Genomic DNA, 21,953 nt, shown 5'->3' on the forward strand with positions numbered 1-21,953 from the left:
TCAAATATTTATAGAAAAATATTGGCTTTATCTTTGATTTTTTTTATTTTTATCAAAATATACTAATGTTTGTTTATTATCATGATATTTGTTAATTTAAAAGAATATATTTTTTGCTTGATCATTAATATTTTTAACATTTCGCCAATAATTATCATTTTGTTGTGCAATTTCATTATTTTACTTGCTTAATAGGCCATCTTAAAGAAATGTGGTTTGTGATGAATGCAATTATTCTTGAAATCTAAATCTAGATAAATCTGATTTTGAGATTTGATATCAAACATTGTTTAGACGCACGTTCACATCACAATCCTTTACATTAAAACTATATGATTAACATATTTAAAATTCTATACTCGAAATCAAATAGTCAATCAAAAGTGCATTAACTCGGCAATAACAACAAAGAAGGGCAAAAATAATCTCCAAACATAGTATAAAAACATTTAAATGGACCAAAAAATGATACCAATCAAATAGATATTCATCTTACTGAGATATGAAATATGGAATTAAAAAAGTGACAAAAATGAAAGTTCTTCCATTCTTAATTGCTTATGTTAAAGCATTATTATTGCTTTCATTATTACCAATTGTATACATTTTGGTAACGGCACCACCGCCAGAACCTAAAAAGGTTAATCCAATTGATTTAGAAATCGTAAAAAGAGCAAAATTAATGAAAACAATGCTAACAACTGATCACATGGAAGAAACAACAACAACATCAATGATTTCGAATCTCACACAATATCTAAACGATCCTACAACCAGAGATTTAACAGTTAAACAATGCATTAAAAATAATTTATTCGATTTAACACTTGATAGAGTCGATTTTATTAACCTTCGCTGCAAAGAACTTAAATTCAAACGTTATATTTTCTACTTAGTAAGTTTTGCACGTGAACTTGTTGTTCATGGCAATGAAACAATGTTTAAATGCCGCATGCAAACAATTCTCAATACAATGGAGTCATGCCATGACCCACAAGTTGATAAACTTTGCTTATATCTCATGGTCACTGCAATTAACACTCCAACAGGTGGTCTTTGTTTCAGAGGAGCCTTTAAATCACTTGTGGCACTTGCTTCGAAGTTCCCATTCGGCACAATTGACTGGGAACTCGCATCAATTGCAGGAATCTTTGCTGATCGCGTTGATAAAGTTGCTGAAGTTGATAGAGAAGGCATCTGTACTCTGGTAGAACGCATGCTCAAATATCGCGCTCATTGGGATGATAATCTCAAATCTCATTTCTGCTGGTTATACAAGAACGTTGAATGCCATGCATTTGACAAAGCAAATATGGCCGAGCTATTGCGCGATCCAGTTTGCATCGAATTTCTTAAATTAGCAGAAAGTGTTGAATCTGACTTATAATTCATTATCTTGTCTTTCATCTAATTATGTTATTTATCTTAATAAAATTCTCGGCGAGTTTTATTATTGTTTTTAAGCTTTTTATTTTATATCGATATCATTCTTTAAAAAATGAATGAATTCTCTTGGAATCATCAAGTATCAATTATTTTTTAATGAGTTTAGTATTAAAAAGTTAGTTTAATTTTTAATAACAAAGTATAAATAACAAATCTTTATTGTACTTTTTGAAGTAGTTCAGGTTGTGCATGAATAATAGATTCATGTGGAGCAATTGATAGTAAATGTTCAATTTCTTTGGATAATTCAAAAATCTTTAGAGACCATTGATCTATTTCTGTTTTGGGTATATGTGAATAATACTCTGCAGCTTCTTTTTGTAAAATATCGGCAGCCATCCAAATTAAGGATTGTTTGCTATTATTATATTTTTTGGCGTTTGCCCATACAAGTGAAACTTCTTTATACCAATCTGCAGATGTTTTATATCCTCCTTTATTTAATTTTTCTTTTACTGTGCCTAAATCCATTGGATGTGAGATAACATCCAAATAATCTGGGGCATCATGCTCAGGATCAACAGGATGACGGAATATACAAGCTAATGGGTGATCGTATAGTGCCTCTGTTTTCTCTTTTATATAAGCAAGCTCAATTGGAGTCAATTCTCCCATTTCAATGATTTTTTCCTGACATGTAAATTCGTGTCAAATATCTCAGTTAAATCCTCTATTCGATGATTGGATAATTTAACCAACAGAAACAAAGAAGGAAGAGTCTCCAAAAACAAGCTAAAAAGTTCTTATTTGATGATGATGAACCATTATCAACTAAACCAACAGAACAAAAGAAAGAAGAACCAAAGAAGGAAGAATCTCCAAAGCCAGCAAAGAAGTCGCTCTTCGACGAAGACGAGCCACTCTCTGCTTCACCAAAACCAGCTGAACAAAAGAAGGAAGAAACACCAAAACCAGCCAAGAAATCATTATTTGATGATGACGAAGACGAAGCACCAAAGGCCAAACTAGCAGCATCTCCGAAGAAGGAGGAAACTGCAAAGCCAGCACCAAAGCAGTTTTGCTAGATGATGAATCACCAGAGCCAAAACCAGCTAAAAAGTCACTTTTCGATGAAGAAGATGACACTCCAAAGCCAAAGCCAGCCAAGAAATCATTGTTTGACGAAGATGAATCACCAAAGAAATCAGCACAATCACCTAAACAAGAAGCGAAGACATCAGCGACAGGAGGAAACAAAGTTAACTCTAAGATCGCTGCACTCGCAGGTTTAGTCAAAGGTCCTATGGCAGGAGGAATAATGGGAGCTCCAATGCCAATGAGAGGACCAAGACCAAGAAAACCAGCAGCACCAGCTGACGATGACTCAGCGGCAGCAAAGACTGAGACACCAGAGGAAGGTGTAGAAGCAACATCAAGAAGAAGATTAATGAAGAAAGGACGCTGCGCTCGTACAAGAAAGTTCAAAACAGAAGAAGATGAAGACTAAATAAAAAATTGGTTTGATATTTGTTTCTTTAATTTTATAGCAATGCTACGCCATGCATCATAATATAATATTATAGCTTATATTACACTAATATAATAACTTTGATTCTAAGTCATGAAATCTCATATTGATGGATATATTGAATTTTCAAAATTGAGAGGGACCGGAGTTTTTTTTTTAATTTCGGGGTTTTCCAACAGTTGTATATCCTAACCATTAATGGTTAACTATATGTTTCATTAGCATAAGATGATAAGATAATATTTTTCATCGGAAAAAATTAATGTAAATGGTTGTTATACTTTTATGTTATTAAAATTTGTAATTTGATATGTGGAACATATTTTGTAAAGCTATCAATCTTGGTCAAAAATTACAAAATAGTTCGAAAATTGAAAACTGCTTCACTCATTCAATTTTCGCCCTATTTTATTAAAATTAGGATTTTCGAGAATAAAAATTTACTGATTTTGTGAGAAAATGTCAGAAATAGGTAAGTTCACCCTAAATCTAACTGTTAATATAATTTGATTGCATTATATTATTTGGCTAGAATAGAGAATCTCAAACAATGATTTCATGACTGGTTTTTCTCTCTGATCTTCAGCTGGTTTAATTGGTTCGTCCTCATCAAACAATGATTTCTTGGTTCGTTTGCTTAGTTTAGCTCGTTTTTCTCTCTAATCTTCAGCTGGTTTAATTGGTTCGTACTCATCAAACAATGATTTCTTGGCTCGTTTTTCTCTCTGATCTTCAGCTGGTTTAATTGGTTCGTACTCATCAAACAATGATTTCTTGGCTCGTTTTTCTCTCTGATCTTCAGCTGGTTTAATTGGTTCGTCCTCATCAAACAATGATTTGTTGGCTCGTTTTTGCTCTTCTTTCTTTTCTGTTTGTTTTGGTAATGGTTTGTCATTATCAAATGATGCGCTAATGAGTGGGGTCCATCCATCATTGGCTTTTGTATTTTTATCAGCTCCAACAGAAATAAGATATTTAACAACTTCAAGTTGGCCATTTGTTGATGCCAAAATAAGTGGAGTACAACCATTATTATTCTTTGTTTCTTTATCGCAATTACATTCAATGAGAGATTTGACAAGATTAAGATTTCCTTGTATACTTGCAACATGAAACACATTTCCTGTAATTGTCGTCTTTTTTCCAAAGTTCTTGTTCACAAGCCTTTGACATTGTTTCATGATCTCTTTGTGCAGAAAGTTCATCAAGGAATTTGTAAACAGTATCAAAATCGCCAGATTCCCTAAGTTGAGAGATTCTAGGTAAAATATATTTCGATATGATTTGATTTAAAACATCAATAATACCATCAAATATATTGAATTTCATATATTGTTTGACAGATTTAATAATTGAAACAGCTTCTCCGATGTTTTGGATAGTAATATTTGCTTTCCGTGAGCAGATATATAATTCTTTGGAACCAATAGTTGATGAAGATTGTTTGAGAAAAGAAACGTACTCATCAGCGGTCATACGTGAATATTTCAGGATTGTTTTGATATCTCTTATCTCATATATATTGAAAAAATTATCATTATTAATATAATCACTGATATGAGCACCAATGTATTCATAATTCACATCCATGGTCTGATTTCTTTAAAAAAACCGTTACTTTTCAAAAAATCCGAAAAATATATGAATGAAATTTCACTTACAAATTAGGAATTAGAAGCTGCTAAGTGTAGATGTAGAATCAATACTTTGCAGCCTCTAAAATCATTAAGAATTGACATAATGAGGTATTCATTACAACTCATATAAACAATGATAAACATGAAAAGAAAGATAATGTAATAGAGCAATGATAAATATGAAAAGAAAGAGAATATAATTAAGGGTCCACTGTAAAAATTGAAAGTCTCTCAAAATTGAGAGGCGATTTGCAAATAATCGTTATCGTCATTTTTCGAAAATCCACTTTTCCTAGTGTTCTGATTAATATTATGTGAATACAACAATGAAGCATATGTTTCAATAAGATGGTAATATATTCTATCACGTCAAATCTCATAAAAATTGCAAAATCAGTGAGTTTTATAAGAACATGATTTTTTCGAATTTTTTCGCTTTTGGATGCGTGTTTTGAAAAATAGATATTTTCGAATTTTAATTTTATCTTAAGTATAAGTTTTATATTAGGAATTTTTTTGACCTATTTCCAATCATTAATTCCAATGTTTTTCAAGGAATTTAATTGAGAAGAAATTAGGAATTTCGCTTTAATGCCATTACAAACTAATATTATGATGCATAATATATATATTTATTGAGGCTAATGCCGGGATATCTTGCATTTAAAAAAAATTCAAAGAATTGACAATTGGATAGCACAAATTTAATTCCCTGGACAAAGTATTATTGTTTATATATTCAAACCATTATCCTTAGTTTAGATATGTTGGCCAAAAATTTTCATGTTATTTTTTGTGTTTAAGCATAAATTATGTATTTACTTATGAAAAAGAAGCATTTTATTCATTATCATAAAGATATACCATAACAATTGATAAAATTTTTTTAAAAAAAATTGTGTATTTTAGTGGGTATTATTCTGGATAATGCCAATTTTTACAAGATTTAATATTAACCATATCAATAGCCGACTCAATGTAAAAATTTAGATATTATTTTTTCATTAATCAAACTTTGATAAATTTTAGTATAATGAACGATTTTGTTTCGTGTATGATACAGAAATGAAAAGCTTAATTAATATCATTTTGCATTTTTTAAAGGATGTTAGAGTACATCTACATTAAAAAATCAGATTTGAACTGCGATACTGCATCAAATTGATGCATATCTGATAAGGATCTCAAAAGAGTAAAGTTAATTTTTTTGTGTTTTTTTAAGTTTTGGGCCTTAGTAAAACACCATCTCGAGCAATATTTTTGGGACGACGATAGACTTTATTTGGCCTTACAGTGGACCCTTAAATAATAATAAATATGAAAAGAAAGAGAATGTCATAAATTAATGATAAATATTACTTCATTTACAAAAATAAAAGCATTTTTATATTCTCATAGTTTGAATAAAGGAATAATGCAAATTTTAGATGGATCAAATTGATTTATTAAGGAAAACAAATAGTATGGTAATCGATATTTGATAAAATACAGAATATTAGATTCATTTTAATAAAATAAGTTTTTCTTCATGAAAACAGATATACTGATTGAATTTAGTGAATGAGTGATCGATAAATGATAAATATTTTATATCGAGTTGACTTGCTGTACATGGGACGTTCGACGACGAAGCAACAACTAGTCTATGATGCAGCAAGACATTAAATTTGAACAGGAACATAGGAAAATACCTTATTAATTGAGATCTCCTATCCGATTAGCATAATTCCTTTTCAATTATCCAAGAATCTATCATTTAGTATTCCATTGGAATTTACAACGATTTACATGACGGAGAACAAAGATAAAGTATGCCTAAAAGCACTAGCTCCCAGACTTCTTGAGCTATTACTCGAGCTTGGAGAAACGACATCCGAAAGCATAGCAACAATTTTAATTAACAACCTTATTCAAGAAAATCCGCACTCATTTTCTCAAGAAACAGTAAGAAGACGTATTTACGATGTCATAAATGTATTATCTGCTACAGGAATAATAGAAAAAGATGGCAAAAAACTTAATTGGAGAGGTTTAAAACGTCAAAATCCAGGGGCAGAAGCAGAGCAGGCTCCTAAACCCAACGCACCATCTCCACTCGTTCTAAAACAACGAAGTTTATTCTTAAAACTCAGAATTCTCGCCGCATATAAAGCTTTGATACAAAAGAATTTTCCAAATCGCAAACCACCAAATGCACTTCCTGCTCGTGTTATGGTATTTGGAACAGCTAGTAATGAGATAAAAACGACGCGTTTGGGTCGTCATGAAATTAAAATCGAATTAAGGGAGAGGCCCACTCATTTTTTCTCGCCAACAGATATAATTTTGCATGTTCAATTTCCTCCACAGCTAATTCACGATCTTTTGGAAATTAATCCACTTTTTGCAAAATATAGCAAAGAAGTGATCGATCATATGCTAGAATCCCAACAAAATGGGATGCCGGTATAATAATTTTTGTTTTTGTTGTTTTGTATTGTAAATATTTTCGCTTATATTTTTGAAACTAATATGAACTAGCATTGGAACTTAAAATAATCTCAGTATGTTCATTTTAAATGAAAGCCAGCATAAAATCTGAATTAATCATTTATTATTCTGTATTATTTTACTTAACTTTTATTCTTTAACATTAAGGGCATAGTTTTTATACACCACTCATTAACACTCTATTAAAGCTTTGTTTCACTATGAAATAATTTTATTGGAAATACTTTTCATTAAATTCGAAAACAATTCAATATGAAATTATTTGCTAGCTTGCAGTGAATGCAAAACTATTGGTCAGAAAAAATGTCAAGTGAAATTCTGGCAAGTAGAAAGTTAAAAATTTCATTTTTTTTTCGCGGCAAATTACTTGTTGGTTAAGGGTGCACCCGTATGTACGTTTATTTGAGAGGAGGAGGATTACCCTCTCAATTTTGAGGGATTCGTTAGTTTATTTTCTCGATGAATATTCAATAAAATTTGATTTTTACCTTATCAATATACTTCATATAATATACACATGTTCATGTAAAAACTTTTTTCCAAAATCCTCAGGAATTAAGGGATTTTTGAATTTTAAGAATTTTTTTGAATTTTTTCGAAAAAAAAATATTTTCAGAACAGCCTTAACGGCTAAGATTTAGGAACAATGTTAAGTATCAAAAAGAAAGGAGGTCTGATATAGACAACATATATCGTTGAAGGTTGAAAAAATCTCTAATATTTGAGCCAAAAATTTCAAATTTTAATTTTTTGAAAAAAGAGGCCACCCGTATGTACGTTTATTTGAGAGGAGGAGGATTATATTTTTGAAAGGGTGAAACATTATGAATATGTTAATTATATAATAATATGTATTATTATAAAAAAGAAAAAATAAAACACGTTAAAATTTTTCTTTCTTGATTTTTTACAAAATCTACTTAGAATTATGCAAAATATGACTAAATAATTATAAATTTCAAGTTAAATTTTAATTTTGATAAATAATTTAAATTTCAAAATATCAAGTTCAGTTCGACTATGTATGTAGTAATTCCTCAATAAAGTGCCAAAAACCTATTAAAATATATGAACATTTTCAACATTTTAATGTTTTTATTTAAAAATTTGATGGAATATGAGCTTCAAACAATTATTATGTAAATAAAAATAATTAAATATATGTATTTATTCGTATTACAACCGTAGTAAGTCGATTCTTCCTTTCTTCTACTGAGTTTTGAATTTGATTTCGAATTGTAAAGAGATTCAAAGGGAAAATACTAGCGGATAAAAACTACCTCCATGAAAGGGTCATAATGGAGTCAAGTTGTATTTTTTGATATTTTTTGCTTTTCGAGCCTAAATAGGGAGCCAAGATAATGCCTAAAAATAAGGTTCTAAATTCTGAAGTTTACATGATCCTCTCGTGTGCACCCTTAATTTTTACAATTATTGAATTGATTTTGCATTAATTGCAACCTTTTGGTCATTGCAAATAATTTAAATATTTCGAATCCTTTTCAAATTCAAAATATTATTAAGGGTATAGTAAACTCAAAATTCTAGAGTTTTGAGAGTGCCAATAAACTCTATAGGCCTATATATATCTGTATTTTAAAGGAGAGGTTACGCCATAATATTTGATATTATAAATTATTAATTCAAAATAAAAGTAGAAAATGAAACTAATTTTATTCTAACCTATATAAATATATCAATAATCTAAAATGATTATAGTCTGAACTATATTTTACCAGATTATCAAATATAAGAGAAATGAAATAAGGCATAAAAATATCATAGCATAATTATTGGATAAATGCATTAATAAATTATTTATATCATAATGAGAAAAAATCAAAATAAGAAAATGAGCATAATAATAATTTAATTAAAAACAAAAACAATAAATAAAATGTAATTTTCGTTAATCAAAGTCATCAATGTCTTCGTCTTCTGATTCCCATTCGGACTTGAAAACTTGATAATCTCCTCCTGGTACACTCTGAATGGATTTTTTGTATTTGTTCTGTTTTTTAGAACCTTTTGTAACAGTTTTTTGTTTCAATATCATTTTGGAGTAACAATTCTCTTCAAATGATTTGACACAATCTTCTGGAAGTGGGGGAAGATGTAATACTTTTTGTATATCTCCGAGAAAATGCTCTGGATCATTCCATTCTAAGATTGCAACGTTAACTCTAATGTTAATGTTCTTCCAGGCTCTTGATTTGTCCAAATAGCATGCATTTTTGGAGTTAAACGCTTCATTCATGCAGGTAGATCCAATGGAAGAAACTTTGGAAACTATGGGTGTCCATTTGTGAACCCAGTCATAGAGCATGAATTGAAGTTGGATCGAATTGACACCTTTTTGCCATTCAAAGCATTTGTAATTGTGCGGTTCGCAAAAAGAATGATTGCCTACGTAATGGTAGACACAATTCTCCCACATTTTCGTACGTTTGTCAATATTTTCTTCGGCAAAACATGACCAAAGCCACATACTTAGGCTTGCATTCAGACCCCAGAAAGGTCTCTCTATTTTTTCAATCTTCTGAGTCTTGTCGTTGAAAACTTCAACTGTCTTATGAGAAGCTGAGAACTTTGTAAAATCTTTTGAGATATTTTTGATACATGACCTGGATCGAATCTTTCAAGATGAGAGACGCCAAATTCTTTAAAGACAGAGACACTTTTGTTATATCGGTCTTTAATAATCTCTTTAACATCTTTCAAGATATTGTATTTCTTTAATTGCTTCAAGATGATTCGAGTTCCAGCACTTTCCATATTGTTGGAAGCTCCGGAATACTGAGCATGCTGTCTGTTTCCACCAATATGGTTGATGTTCACGCATGCAAGAACTCTTTTTGTGACAGCATCGAGCGCAGTTACTGTACAACTTGGCGAGTTTCGCCTGTGCGTCCATCTTGCATCAATGGATAAGTAACCACTGAAGGACTTTCTCGACAGCATTAGGGAAATACTTTTAAGTCTTCTAATCTTATCGTCACAAAATCTCTGTTGTCTCATGACACCACTCTTCACAGGGGCTTAGTTCCACAAAGAGAAAGAAAGCGAGCACCTTTTGTATATGGCATTCCGGTCATTATGCAAGCACCAAGCATCTGTCGCGCTGAGAGTCGACGACGTTCGTGGAGTAAAATGTTATGCATTGCCTTTGTTTTCCGTTTTGGGTGAACAATATGGCCCATACAACAACAAAAAAATGAAATCCCGCCAAAAGTGAAAATTGAATAAAAAGTAATAATTAATAAATATATACTATATCATTAGATGAATATTTTGGAATAACATTTTTAAATCGAGGTTTTTCAATGGATAACGGTTCAATCAAAAATTTGACCCCATTTTAGAATCTACATTAAAAATGGAACATTTCTGTCGTTTCAAAATTCCAAAATAACGTTTCTATTCCTCTCAAAAGTAAAAATAAACTTTATTGGGGAAAAAATATTTTTATTTTCCAAAAAAAAATGAAAACCTTAAATGCAAATCTAATTTTGATGCTTTTGTTTGTGATTTTTTGGATTTCGAAAAAAATTTGAAAATTCAGACAAGTTACCATTAACACTAATACGTTTCAGCGAGTCGGTCCCATCAGAGAAATTTTCATAAATCGGCGATAAAATTTATTATTTCAGCAAAATATTCTCAGATCCAACTAGAATAAGGTCAAATTATACAAATTTAGCAAAGGCTAGTTATCCTACCTATTCAATTAACTTTAATTTTAAATAATTCAAGACAATTCTCAAAATTACCTTAATAATCGCGTTCTCTTCGCAAAATGACGATTCATCATTCACTACCAGCATAACTGAGGGCTTGTGCTCACAGAATAATACAGATAATTTACTTATTAATGCAAAATTTAGTACCAAAAGGTAATCATAGAAGATACAAAAAAAGTTTCTTTATTTTGATTGCTGATTTTATTTCTTCTAAAATTTACCAAATCTAAAAAATCCAAAATTGAATGCTATTGAATTTCATGTTTATGTAACATATACTATTTATTATATAAGGAATAAAAATTTTATAGTTTTAATCAAAAATAAAGGTGTACTAAATGCATACAAAACAAGGTATTTTTTACTCATCCAAAATATGTTAACAGTGCTATTTATATAATCAATATCCGAATTTCGAAATCATTTTGATGAAATCTTTATTTTAAAATTGAGTTGACTGTTAAAATCACCCGAGAAGAGGGATTATCTCAATGAAAAGTACATAAAATAGCAAACGCACAAGATGGCACTATGCAGCTTTATATTGTTATACAGGATGAACATATAAAATGTTTGGAAAACACTTACTTCGTTCTACAAATGTGTATCTCTTTATATCAAAGATTCTTCTCAAATTATTGAGAGACTTCTCTCAAAAAAAGGGAAATTTGATAACTAAAAAAAATTATGGCATAACCTCTCGTTTTGCATAGATATATATTTACATGGTCACAGAGCTTATTTTCATTGTCAAAACTTAAAAATTTTTAGTGGACTATACCCTTAATAATTTCTATCGATAAATTTTGGAGAAAATATTTTTTGATGATTTTTTGATGCTTACACATAATGTAATATCGCATTTTTGAACGTAAAAATATTTGACAAAATTTGATAGTGTTCCTTACTTTTCAAATTTGAATTTATTCAAAATTTCGAATTTTTGAAAAAAGTAAATATCTCTAAATATCATTTATAAATGAAAATACTCATCGAAAATCTCCGAACTATTATAATTTTACATCTATTCAAACAAGATTTTGCAAAACGGTTTTTTCAAATATTATTATTTAACCCCAAATTAATTCCATACATATTGCTGATCATTCTTTTCCAGATTTTTTCTGGCGTCGGTTTCTTAAGAAATCTTTCTTAATTTTTTGCCCATCATTTTTTCAGTTGAATGAACGGAACTATTGATGCTGACTCCATCATGAAGCACATTATGGATGGACTAACGCCAACAGTTGAAGAGATCAATTGGATCAATGTCAAGTCAAAAGCTTTGTTTGAGAAATTACCAAATGTTGTTTCTGTTCAACCTCCAATAACAATTTGTGGTGATATTCATGGACAGTTTAAAGATCTTATGGAGTTATTTAAGATCGGTGGAGAAGTTCCAATGACTAACTACCTCTTTCTCGGAGACTATGTTGATAGAGGTTCTCAGTCAATTGAAACTGTTTCATATCTTTTCTGCTTGAAGCTTAAGTATCCTAATAATATTACCCTTCTTCGTGGCAACCATGAAAGTGCCGGAATTTCGCAAATTTTCGGCTTCCGTGATGAGGTTATTGCAAGATATGGCAATGATGATGTTTGGCAAACATACACAAATACATTTAACTTCCTTCCTCTAGCAGCAATTGTTGGAGACAAGATTTTATGTGTCCATGCAGGTCTTTCCCCAAGAATTAAGACAATTGACGATATTCAGAAGCTTGACCGATTCAGAGAAATTCCACACGAAGGTCCAATGTGCGATTTAATGTGGAGTGACCCAACACCAACTCCAGGATTCCAACCATCCGCAAGAGAAGCAGGATATCAGTTTGGCCCAGACATTACAGCTGGCTGGAACAAAGAGAACAGTCTTGAGCTCACAGCTAGAGGCCATCAACTTGTAATGACAGGACTTGAATACGGTCACAATAATCAAATTGTAACAATATTCTCAGCACCTGATTATTGCAGGAGATGCGGCAACTCTGCTGGTATTCTCGAGCTCGATGAAAATATGAAGCGAAAAGAAATTCGCTTCGAAACTCCAAAAGAAGTTGATGAAGAATCAGATCAAATTCCTAAGTACTATTCATTTGACTTACCAGAAGATGACTAATTACGTCATTTCTTAATCTTAGAGGATTTACTTTCTTTTTTCTTTGTTTTTTGCATTAAATTTTTGAAATTTACTCTCCTCCATTTTAGTAAACATCTGAAAATCTTCCGAAATATTGAAAACGATTTTGACATTTCAGATAATTTTGGATTAGGCATATGAATTCTGAATTAAGGACTATTAGCTTTCAAAGTCAAAATGAGAAATTTACATGGTTGTTGAGACAAATATATTGAATAGTTAAAGTAATATAGTAATGATTTCATTAAACTATACACAAGCGGAACTTATCCTCTTTAATTTGTCACTTATGGCAGTATTTCAAGTATTGGACGAATTCCTGGATAATGGTTTTATGATTTTAATTCTAAATTTTGGAAAAATATCAATTAGTTGAATTGTTTTCCGATATTTCTCATTGACATCCATTTTCTATTATATATCTTAACATATTGGTATAAAAAGACTGTTGATCAATTTCAAAGGCATTCATTTTGAGAAAATTTTGGCATTTTTATGACAGATAACAGAAACCATTTAGATTCAATCATTTTAAAACTAGTCAAACTACGATATGAACCACCAGGAACTCGGTCAGGCATTACAGAATCTGAAATAATCGAACTTTGTATATCCGTTCGCAAGATTTTACTAAAGCAGCCTTCACTACTTCGTCTCGAAGCTCCTGTTGTCATATGTGGAGATATTCATGGTGAATTTTATGATTTATTGCGAATATTCGAAACAATGAAATATCCTCCAGCTACAAACTATCTTTTCCTAGGAGATTTTGTAGATCGAGGTAAACAAGCTATCGATGTTGTTGCTTTACTATTTGCATTCAAAATCAAATTTCCAAATAATTTCTTTTTATTACGAGGTAATCACGAAAATTGGAAAACTAATTATCATTATGGATTCCTAGAAGAATGCATACTGAATTACTCTGAGAAAATATGGAAAATAATTAATGAAGTTTTCAGATGCCTCCCTTTTGCAGCAATCATTGACGATCAAATATTTTGTGTGCATGGAGGCATTTCTACATCAATTAATTCATTAGAAGAAATTGAAGACATCAAAAGACCAAAAGATGTATCTTCTCATGGAATAATCGCCAACTTCTTATGGTCAGATCCAAATGCAAATTTGCTAGATGGAAATTGGATTCCTAGCGATCGTGGAATTGGAATTTTATTTGGACCTGTTGCTACATCCAGGTTCTGTCAAAAATTCGGATTTTCACTTATAGTTAGAGCTCATGAAGTAGCCCCTCAAGGATATAACTTTCCTTTCCAAAATGATAAATCCATTTTGACGATTTATTCATCTTCAAGTTCATCTGAGTCAAAGGGAGCAGCTGTATTAAGCATAAGCGAAGATTTACAATGTACTATTATATCATTACCGAAGTTTGAAATCGAAGTTCAAAATGAACCTATAAGAACTGAATAGTTTGTATGTTTTGTTAAGTAAATTATCATGTATGTTTGTTTTATCATATTTATTTTTATATTTTTTATCAGAAAATTTAATTACAGATCTTTATTCGATCAAACTTATATAATTGTAAATGAATGGATAGCACAAAACAGGATTTATGAATGAAATTGTTCAGCACGATCGTACCGGAGAATTCTAATCCAAAATTTTCCAAATAATCTTTAAAAAAGTGGGGGTATTATTATTGTCGTCTGGCGGTTTTAGACGACAATGCGAATTTTCAAATAATAGGATTTTTAGCCAGATAAAGAGCTACTCCATATATCATGCGTGTTTGCATACTATATACATAGATGGAATTGATGTTCTTCCTTTATTTAGGTACCGAAACATGCTTGAAAAATCTATTTTTTAGACGACAATGATAATTTTGTCACTTTTCCAGACGACAATAATAATTTGTCACCTTTTTAGACGACAATAATAATTTTGTCACTTTTTCCAGACGACAATAAAACATCCTCAAAAAAGTGACCTGCCCTGAAAAAGATGGAGCTATATGGTACAAAGCTTCATATTTTGAGTAGCATCACAGGAGGATTTATACTCCATAGGAATGACAAATGGCCAAATATTATAAAAATCACTGTATTTCTGATTTTCTTTATGGCCTTTTTATTATTATTATCAATGGATCTTCCTAGTACTGCAATTTTTATGATATCTACTCTTGTAGCGTTAGCTGTTTTAATTATCGAACTAATTGTGGTGTGGTTCAACTCATTACTCGATGATTCTTTAAATACACACGACGACTTTGAAGGTGTTGAGTCAATCATCCCTGCAGGTATTAGTGGTCCACTATGGGAAAATCGTCGTGTATTGTTTGACGAAAGAATGCAGATGGATGACAGAGTTTATCAATTATTACGAAAAGGCTTTGATATAGAAGAAATTTTTCGCCTAGTAACACTAATACAAAACGGAACTGTCACTCGTGACATGCAAGACAGAGCTCCAAGTCGAAGAATTAAAACAAATTTAATTATTTTATGCGGAAAGCCAGTGAATGTCCACTTCGATCGCGAATCATTACAACGCACTTTTGCACGTCCTGTCAATAATTGGCATCTGCTTTCTGCTGTTATTCTTTCTTTGCTTCTTCCTCTTGGAATAACAATATCTAGAACACTTATTCCCAATTATTTGACATGGTATTCGTCATTGATATCATCAATGGCCATTTTCTCATTGTTATTACCTCCACAATGCGATCCTTATTCGACATCTTTCACAGATCCTTATATTTCATATTCGCGTGCGTCAGTAGCTGTATCCATGGTTGGATCAGCTTGTATATTATTATTTCTCGAAAAATACGTTCCTACGAAAGTTAATGTTTTAAATTTCGATTTACAAATGCCAAGTATTCTGAATCTCGGCGCACATGTATTCTACCTTTGTTTCCTTTTATATCCATTAGGTTTTATGATCGGAATTTTTGGACATCCGATCACAACTTTACATTGGCTGATAGAAAGCCTTAACAAATACTTATTTGGTATCAGCGGGTCAACAAACATCAAGAAGAGCCTTGGAGCATTCTTCTCTTCCCTTTTAATGGTGATTATTGTCGTATTAATCTTTTACATCGACAATGCTCCAATTGCTGTTGGTCTGGCCATGTTCTTTGTAACGTTCTTTACTCAATTTTCAATAGCAGATAACTGCCAAACGTTCATGAAACGACATTTGGTTTCTGCAATCATTTCTGCTTCATTGTCAGGTGCTACAGCACTTTCTAACTGGTTGATTAACGAAAAGGCGATACCTTTTGTATTAATTTGCATCATTTTGTGTCATGCGATTATTGATATCATTTTTCCATACGTAACAACGCACCAGAAGTATGTTTTTGTGCATGGAAAAATCATATCATATACATTCCTCACGAAATATGCTCATTATATTACGAATTTCCTCACAGGACCAGCTTATATTTCAATTTCACTTATTAAGTACAAAGTTTATCCGGTAGCAGGTGCAATTATTATTCTCCATGGACTTAGATTGTCACAGACATTACCACATATTTTCTGCATCGCTTTAATTCTCTCATATTTCTTATTATTTAGAGAAGTCGGTAACAAAAGTCTTTCTACCGACTTGTTTATATCACTTATATTATCAAGGAAGCTTATAAAAGTCACAAGATTCCTCAGATTGTGGTTTAAAGCAAGATGGGTTTCTCCGACTATTTATTCTGATCCATTTCTCAATAAATGGGAGTATGCGAAGAGCGCAATAATCACTACAATCGTTTCCTACATCCCACATCCCTTAAATGTCATCAGCGGCCCCGCATTAGGTTGGTCATTACTTACAGGAGCTCCGTTATCAATTTCCTTTGGTTACATCGGTCTTTTCTTCTTCTCCCCACCGCGGCCGAACTCTTTTTATGACTTTATCGATGGAGATGTTCCGCATGATGAGTACATTAAGTCATCCAGTGACTATCCCCTTGAAGCGCCAACATATTTGAGCCTCAGTGAAGCTCTCCAGAAGGATTTCGGAAACATGGTCAAAGATGGAAAACTTGGTCTAGTGAATGATGACTCTTTCTTCTTAATGTTATGCGATGACCTTATGGCCATTGTCCATGTCATAGCATTGGAAGCAAATAAAGTCAGTTTCCAGGTTCGTGGCCTCGAATATATCTCCCAAACTTTATGTCATGGCGGCGAACTCTCTGTTTTACAGCAGATTGTGCTCGAACATCAAACATTTGGCAACATTGGCCAATGTTTCGCCTTCAACCACTCAATGTTTGAGCTTCGAGCCACAAAAATTCCTTTGACAATGATCAGTTTCACGAAATGTTCACTGAGGGAGAACGTTGTGCCAAGATTAGGCAAATCCTTCCTCATGTGGGAGCTCAGAAGCTTAGTTTACTTCACATTGAAAGGAATTAAAGACGAAAAACCACTTTCTCCTGAAGAAATCCAAGCTTCCAATGAGAATTTGAAGAATGCCAAGGCCGCTTTCAGTGAAAGGAACATGGAATACATCAGATACGTTGCATCTCAGTTAGATTTGACTTTAGACGACCGAATCATGAAGAGATTGTGGGTTGTTACACATTACGTCCACTCAATTGTCGTAAGTAAGAACGGACAATTCAAATACGACAAAATTTTGGAAGTTTTCGACGGAAAAGAAGTCTTCCAAGACGAAACAAAGGACAATGCCAACATAATACTGTATGCTTTTAGATATAGTATCGGTATATTGTTCCTAGTTTCTGTAGGACTTGAACCAGAGAATTCAACTCCACAATCTATTTATCAATTCATGGTCGAAACAGAGGAAAGCTACAAAATATTGCCTCTTAGGTCTCCTGAACTGGAAGAGGCACTCCAGAAGTACGAAAAACCTGTAATTACTATGGTTTTGAATGAAGAAAAAATTGAAGTTGTTAGATTTGCCAAAAATGAACAAAATTGGTCCATATTTTCACTGGAAAGTGAAAGTATCAGAGGGTTCTGGGCAAATGAAGCAAGATCTATTCTTTTCTTCGCTCTTTCTAGTAGAGAAAGACATTCTATACAGGCAAGTGTTCCAACATTGAGAAATATAACAAACCAAAGTTGTAATTCACCTGTTGGTTACCCTGCTTACGTCACTAATATCATTTCTTCATACAGTGACAAAGATTTTACTCAACATTAGTTTTTTATTTGATTTTTATTGTTATTTTTGTATATTATCATGATTTATTAATAAAGTTTGTTTTTTTTTTTTTATAATTCGCTGAAATTTTATTTCATATTTTTAAATTTCTTCCCTTTTCATATATTTTCTTATATATTTCATTTTAAATCTTAAATTTTAGTTTGAAATAAGGATATCGCTTTGAGAAAAAACGAATATGATAATAGGTTTGACACTTTTTACGGGCTTATAAAATAAGCCCGAAAAAAGTATCAGAACCTATTAAAATATGTATTTTGAATATTATTTTTCTTATTATAATGAATTCAATTTCTTCCGATTATTTTTGATTCAAATAAAACATTCAATAAAATTAATTTTTTTGTAGAATTTAAGAAATGGAGACTGACAATGTTTTAAAATCTGAACTTATGGCAAAATGTCATTTGCCATTTTTGGAAAATGCTTTTCATTTTATTGAGCTTATTTTACGGTATACAAAGCTGCTTTGAAAAGGTTTATACTAAACGCAAATGGGAACTTGAAGATGGACGCACTTTATATCTTAACGAAAAAATGAAATCGTGCTTCCGACCTCCGCTTCCTGATAGTGTTCGATATTACAATATTGCAAACATTACTGATGGCACTAATGCTGTTGATTTTACTAAAGCATCCGGCAAAGTTAAACTCGCAGATGGAAGAACCGCTTATATTGGTGATGACAATTATTTGCGGATCATTGGCAGCAATATTGAATTAACAGAAACGTTTCGAATGGGTAGGAAGTCAAGAATAGATTTTTAAATATGCTTTTACTATTGTTTTTTTTATAAAAAAGTGACAAAATTATCTTTTTTTCCTCAGACAACAATGATAATTCTTTATTTTTAAGGTCATACTAAAAAGATAAATTTATGAGATTGCACTGCAATGATACATACCTGAATTGCAATGCAGCTATTAGGAAAGTTTTTTGAAAATAAATTGAATAGTTTGAGTTCATTTTTTCAATAACGTAAACCTATCAAAAATTCATCATTGAGAAGTGAAATGACCATAAAATTCGTTTTGGATTTCTTTTACGTAACAAATGCTTATAATAATCTAAACATATGATTTTTAACAAATTCTTCTGCAAAAAGTGCAAATTCAAAATTCACGGTAACATGAATTCAAATTTGTGACATTTGAGAGGTGAAAATCCTCTCAAATGTAACAAATTTTTAATTTTTATTATAGTTCCAAATTACTATCATAAACACAGACTTAAGCAAAAGGCATGCATGAGTTATTCATTATGATTATATTTTTAGTACTTCTTTACACAAATATTGACGAAAGTTGTTATTCAAGTGATGGAAAAATCCTTACAAGTGTTAATGATACATCATCCGACCACAGAATATCATCCACATGCGAAATTATCCAAGATAAATGCTTTTATGAACTCGGCACATTAAATTCCTTTTCATTTCAAGAAAATCCTAATTTAACAACAATTGGGGAGAAAAGTTTTTATAGATGCGGAAATCTTATCATTATCAATCTATCATCATGCAACAAACTTACAAAAATATCTTCTGAAGCATTTTATGAGTGCTCTAAAGTCAATCAGATACTTTTACCAGAAGGACTCCTTGAAATAGGAGATGATGCATTTCGATATAATTATCAAGTGACCAGTATTGTCATTCCTGCATCTGTTAAAATAATAGATAAACAAGCATTTTATAGATGTTCTAAGTTGCAAAATGTTACTTTTGGGGAAGGATCAAATTTAACTTTTTTAGAAGAAATTATATTTGCTCATTCATCAATTACTTCGTTTCAAATTCCAGAAAAAGTTTCTATAGTCCATGGATATGCATTTACAGATAGACAATTAACAAGTATTTCAGTTCATCCTAAAAATAATTACTTAACAACAAATGGAAATGCTGTTTTTTCAAAAAATGAAAGTATTTTATTTTTTATTTGTAACAAAATAGGATATGAAATTCCAAATTCAGTCACAGCAATCGGAGAGTATTGCTTTTATCAATCATCTATCCAAACAATAATAGTTCCTGTAAATGTGAAAAAGATTGAAGGTTATGTTTTCAGTAGTTGTAATAGTTTGATAAATGTTACTTTTCTAGGTCCAATAGATTACTTTGGTGATCGAGTATTTGATGATTGCAGTAATCTTGAACTAATTATATTCCCTAATTCGCCAATGACTGTTCAAGGATATTATTTTATTTCAACGGATATGCCAAAAGTCAATTTGTCATTTACTTGCAAAACTCTATTTTCTTCTGCTTCAGTTGCAAGGAACACAAATGTTTCAATTTTATATCTGAATGAACCAAATCTTATTATTACTCCAGATCGTTTTATTATGAGTTCTGATCAAACCAATATTTATGAATACTGGGGATATTCTTATAGTATTACAATTCCTGAATCTGTTACAAAAGTCAAAGAAAAAGCATTTGAAAATTCTACAGTTGGGAATTTTTATTTCACAGAAAACTCTCAAATCACTTCTATAGAAGATTATGCATTTAGAAATTGTTCAAAATTAAGATCATTTAATTATTCATTTCCTAATTTACAAACATTAGGAATGTCATCATTTAAAGATTGCATTAATTTAGAAGATTTTACATTTTCATCACCTAATTTGGTTATTATGACTAACACATTTGAGAATTGCATTAGATTAAAGAATGTAATTAATATTTCGAATGTTCCTGATAATTGTTTTTGTGGATGTGCTAATTTAGAAAAAGTTACAATTCGAGAAGGATCAAAATCGATTGGAATTAAATCATTTGAAAATTGTTCTTCATTAGAAAGTATTAAAATTACACAATCTATTCAATATATTTTAGACTATTCATTTCTTTATTGTAAGAAGCTAAAATCAATTACATTCAGTGAAACAAATTTACTTGATACATTTTCAATTAATTCTATTTCAGAATGCGAATCTCTTACAAATATCAGTAATTTTTCATCAGATAAATTCAAATGTATTTATAATACTATTTACCAAATAAACAATACTAAATGGGAACTTATTTTTCATTTGAGTCCCTCAAAAGACAAAGAACTCAACATTAACTGCAGTGTTATCTGTAGTTATTCATTCAATTCGAGTAACAATATTGAGAAAATCAATATTAAATCAGATAGTGTTTCTGTTATTGAAGATTATTCATTCAACAAATGTCTTAATCTCAAATACATCAATTTCCCACTTTCAGTTTCAGATGTTGAGATTGATGCATTCCATGAGTGCAAATCCATTCGATGTCCTCTTATTATTGAGAACACATCTACTGATTATATTCGAATGATTGCTGCTTCTGGAATTCCTCGAAGACTTATGATTTCATGTCATATAGTTCATGTTTCCAAAGAATCATTTAAATCTCAAATCTTTACGTCGTCCTTCTACACATCTATTCTGGAAACATCTTACTAAATAAAACTATTTTTATTTTATTCAAATGACCATCATCTATATTTTTCATTGAAGTCCTGAAAATCGAAATCACAAAAAATTTGAGATAAGAATCCTATAAAGTGAGAACTTGAAAAAGATCTTGATTTCATTCCATTTCTATGCTTCAACTGATATGAAGTCAGTAAATTATCTTCCAGAATATCTAACACTTTTTCTTTAACTGTGAGATAATAAGGGATTTGTGGTATTTTCTCATAATTAGATTCAAAAGAAACAAATTTGAGTTCAAAGTCAAAAACTACTAAAATCACTTAATAGTCTCAAATTAACTTCACTAAGTGTCTGAATACAGTTAGTTTACATTCAACAGAAGAAATAGTTTCTAAAATCAAATAACAGTCTCAAATAACTTCATATTCTCGCATGTATGCTTGATACGCAT

At 31.0% G+C, this 21,953-nt stretch overlaps 12 protein-coding genes across 12 annotated transcripts, besides 5 other annotated features; 9 read left to right on the top strand and 3 right to left on the bottom strand.

Annotated features, from left to right (window-relative positions):
* Positions 1–532: 532 nt before the first annotated feature.
* TVAGG3_1007950 (uncharacterized protein) lies at positions 533–1,509 on the top strand (the record flags this gene model as incomplete). The annotated part of the gene is made up of 1 exon (XM_001309227.1): positions 533–1,387. One exon carries the CDS (start codon positions 533–535, stop codon positions 1,385–1,387), a length of 855 nt encoding a protein of 284 aa, XP_001309228.1.
* A 61-nt stretch (positions 1,510–1,570) lies between these two features.
* TVAGG3_1007960 (regulation of cell shape) lies at positions 1,571–2,064 on the bottom strand (the record flags this gene model as incomplete). Its single annotated transcript, XM_001309226.1, has 1 exon — positions 1,603–2,061. One exon carries the CDS (start codon positions 2,059–2,061, stop codon positions 1,603–1,605), a length of 459 nt encoding a protein of 152 aa, XP_001309227.1.
* A 132-nt stretch (positions 2,065–2,196) lies between these two features.
* TVAGG3_1007970 (uncharacterized protein) lies at positions 2,197–2,415 on the top strand (the record flags this gene model as incomplete). Its single annotated transcript, XM_001309225.1, has 1 exon — positions 2,197–2,415. The coding sequence occupies one exon, from the start codon at positions 2,197–2,199 to the stop codon at positions 2,413–2,415; it is 219 nt and encodes a 72-aa protein (XP_001309226.1).
* Positions 2,416–2,532: 117 nt separating this feature from the next.
* TVAGG3_1007980 (structural constituent of nuclear pore) lies at positions 2,533–2,912 on the top strand (the record flags this gene model as incomplete). Its single annotated transcript, XM_001309224.2, has 1 exon — positions 2,690–2,893. The coding sequence occupies one exon, from the start codon at positions 2,690–2,692 to the stop codon at positions 2,891–2,893; it is 204 nt and encodes a 67-aa protein (XP_001309225.1).
* Positions 2,913–3,023: 111 nt separating this feature from the next.
* Positions 3,024–3,055: a mobile genetic element.
* A 518-nt stretch (positions 3,056–3,573) lies between these two features.
* Positions 3,574–4,119, bottom strand: TVAGG3_1008000 (spectrin binding; the record flags this gene model as incomplete). Its single annotated transcript, XM_001309223.1, has 1 exon — positions 3,574–4,119. The coding sequence occupies one exon, from the start codon at positions 4,117–4,119 to the stop codon at positions 3,574–3,576; it is 546 nt and encodes a 181-aa protein (XP_001309224.1).
* Positions 4,120–4,755: 636 nt separating this feature from the next.
* Positions 4,756–5,851: a mobile genetic element.
* Positions 5,852–5,904: 53 nt separating this feature from the next.
* Positions 5,905–7,053, top strand: TVAGG3_1008020 (transcription factor DP family; the record flags this gene model as incomplete). Its single annotated transcript, XM_001309222.1, has 1 exon — positions 6,340–7,002. One exon carries the CDS (start codon positions 6,340–6,342, stop codon positions 7,000–7,002), a length of 663 nt encoding a protein of 220 aa, XP_001309223.1.
* A 366-nt stretch (positions 7,054–7,419) lies between these two features.
* Positions 7,420–8,458: a mobile genetic element.
* A 106-nt stretch (positions 8,459–8,564) lies between these two features.
* Positions 8,565–10,196: a mobile genetic element.
* TVAGG3_1008050 (uncharacterized protein) lies at positions 8,951–9,367 on the bottom strand (the record flags this gene model as incomplete). Its single annotated transcript, XM_001309221.1, has 1 exon — positions 8,951–9,367. One exon carries the CDS (start codon positions 9,365–9,367, stop codon positions 8,951–8,953), a length of 417 nt encoding a protein of 138 aa, XP_001309222.1.
* Positions 10,197–11,542: 1,346 nt separating the features above from the next.
* Positions 11,543–11,564: a mobile genetic element.
* A 383-nt stretch (positions 11,565–11,947) lies between these two features.
* Positions 11,948–13,111, top strand: TVAGG3_1008070 (phosphoprotein phosphatase protein; the record flags this gene model as incomplete). The annotated part of the gene is made up of 1 exon (XM_001309219.2): positions 11,965–12,900. One exon carries the CDS (start codon positions 11,965–11,967, stop codon positions 12,898–12,900), a length of 936 nt encoding a protein of 311 aa, XP_001309220.1.
* Positions 13,112–13,307: 196 nt separating this feature from the next.
* TVAGG3_1008080 (phosphoprotein phosphatase protein) lies at positions 13,308–14,368 on the top strand (the record flags this gene model as incomplete). The annotated part of the gene is made up of 1 exon (XM_001309218.1): positions 13,417–14,355. One exon carries the CDS (start codon positions 13,417–13,419, stop codon positions 14,353–14,355), a length of 939 nt encoding a protein of 312 aa, XP_001309219.1.
* Positions 14,369–14,710: 342 nt separating this feature from the next.
* TVAGG3_1008090 (pecanex family) lies at positions 14,711–18,131 on the top strand (the record flags this gene model as incomplete). The annotated part of the gene is made up of 1 exon (XM_001309217.1): positions 15,034–18,072. The coding sequence occupies one exon, from the start codon at positions 15,034–15,036 to the stop codon at positions 18,070–18,072; it is 3,039 nt and encodes a 1,012-aa protein (XP_001309218.1).
* A 385-nt stretch (positions 18,132–18,516) lies between these two features.
* On the top strand, positions 18,517–18,861 carry TVAGG3_1008100 (uncharacterized protein; the record flags this gene model as incomplete). Its single annotated transcript, XM_001309216.1, has 1 exon — positions 18,517–18,861. The coding sequence occupies one exon, from the start codon at positions 18,517–18,519 to the stop codon at positions 18,859–18,861; it is 345 nt and encodes a 114-aa protein (XP_001309217.1).
* A 362-nt stretch (positions 18,862–19,223) lies between these two features.
* On the top strand, positions 19,224–21,529 carry TVAGG3_1008110 (uncharacterized protein; the record flags this gene model as incomplete). Its single annotated transcript, XM_001309215.1, has 1 exon — positions 19,355–21,529. One exon carries the CDS (start codon positions 19,355–19,357, stop codon positions 21,527–21,529), a length of 2,175 nt encoding a protein of 724 aa, XP_001309216.1.
* Positions 21,530–21,953: the final 424 nt, after the last annotated feature.

This window comes from Trichomonas vaginalis, chromosome I (assembly GCF_026262505.1).
Source record: "Trichomonas vaginalis G3 chromosome I, whole genome shotgun sequence".
NCBI lineage: Eukaryota > Parabasalia > Trichomonadida > Trichomonadidae > Trichomonas > Trichomonas vaginalis.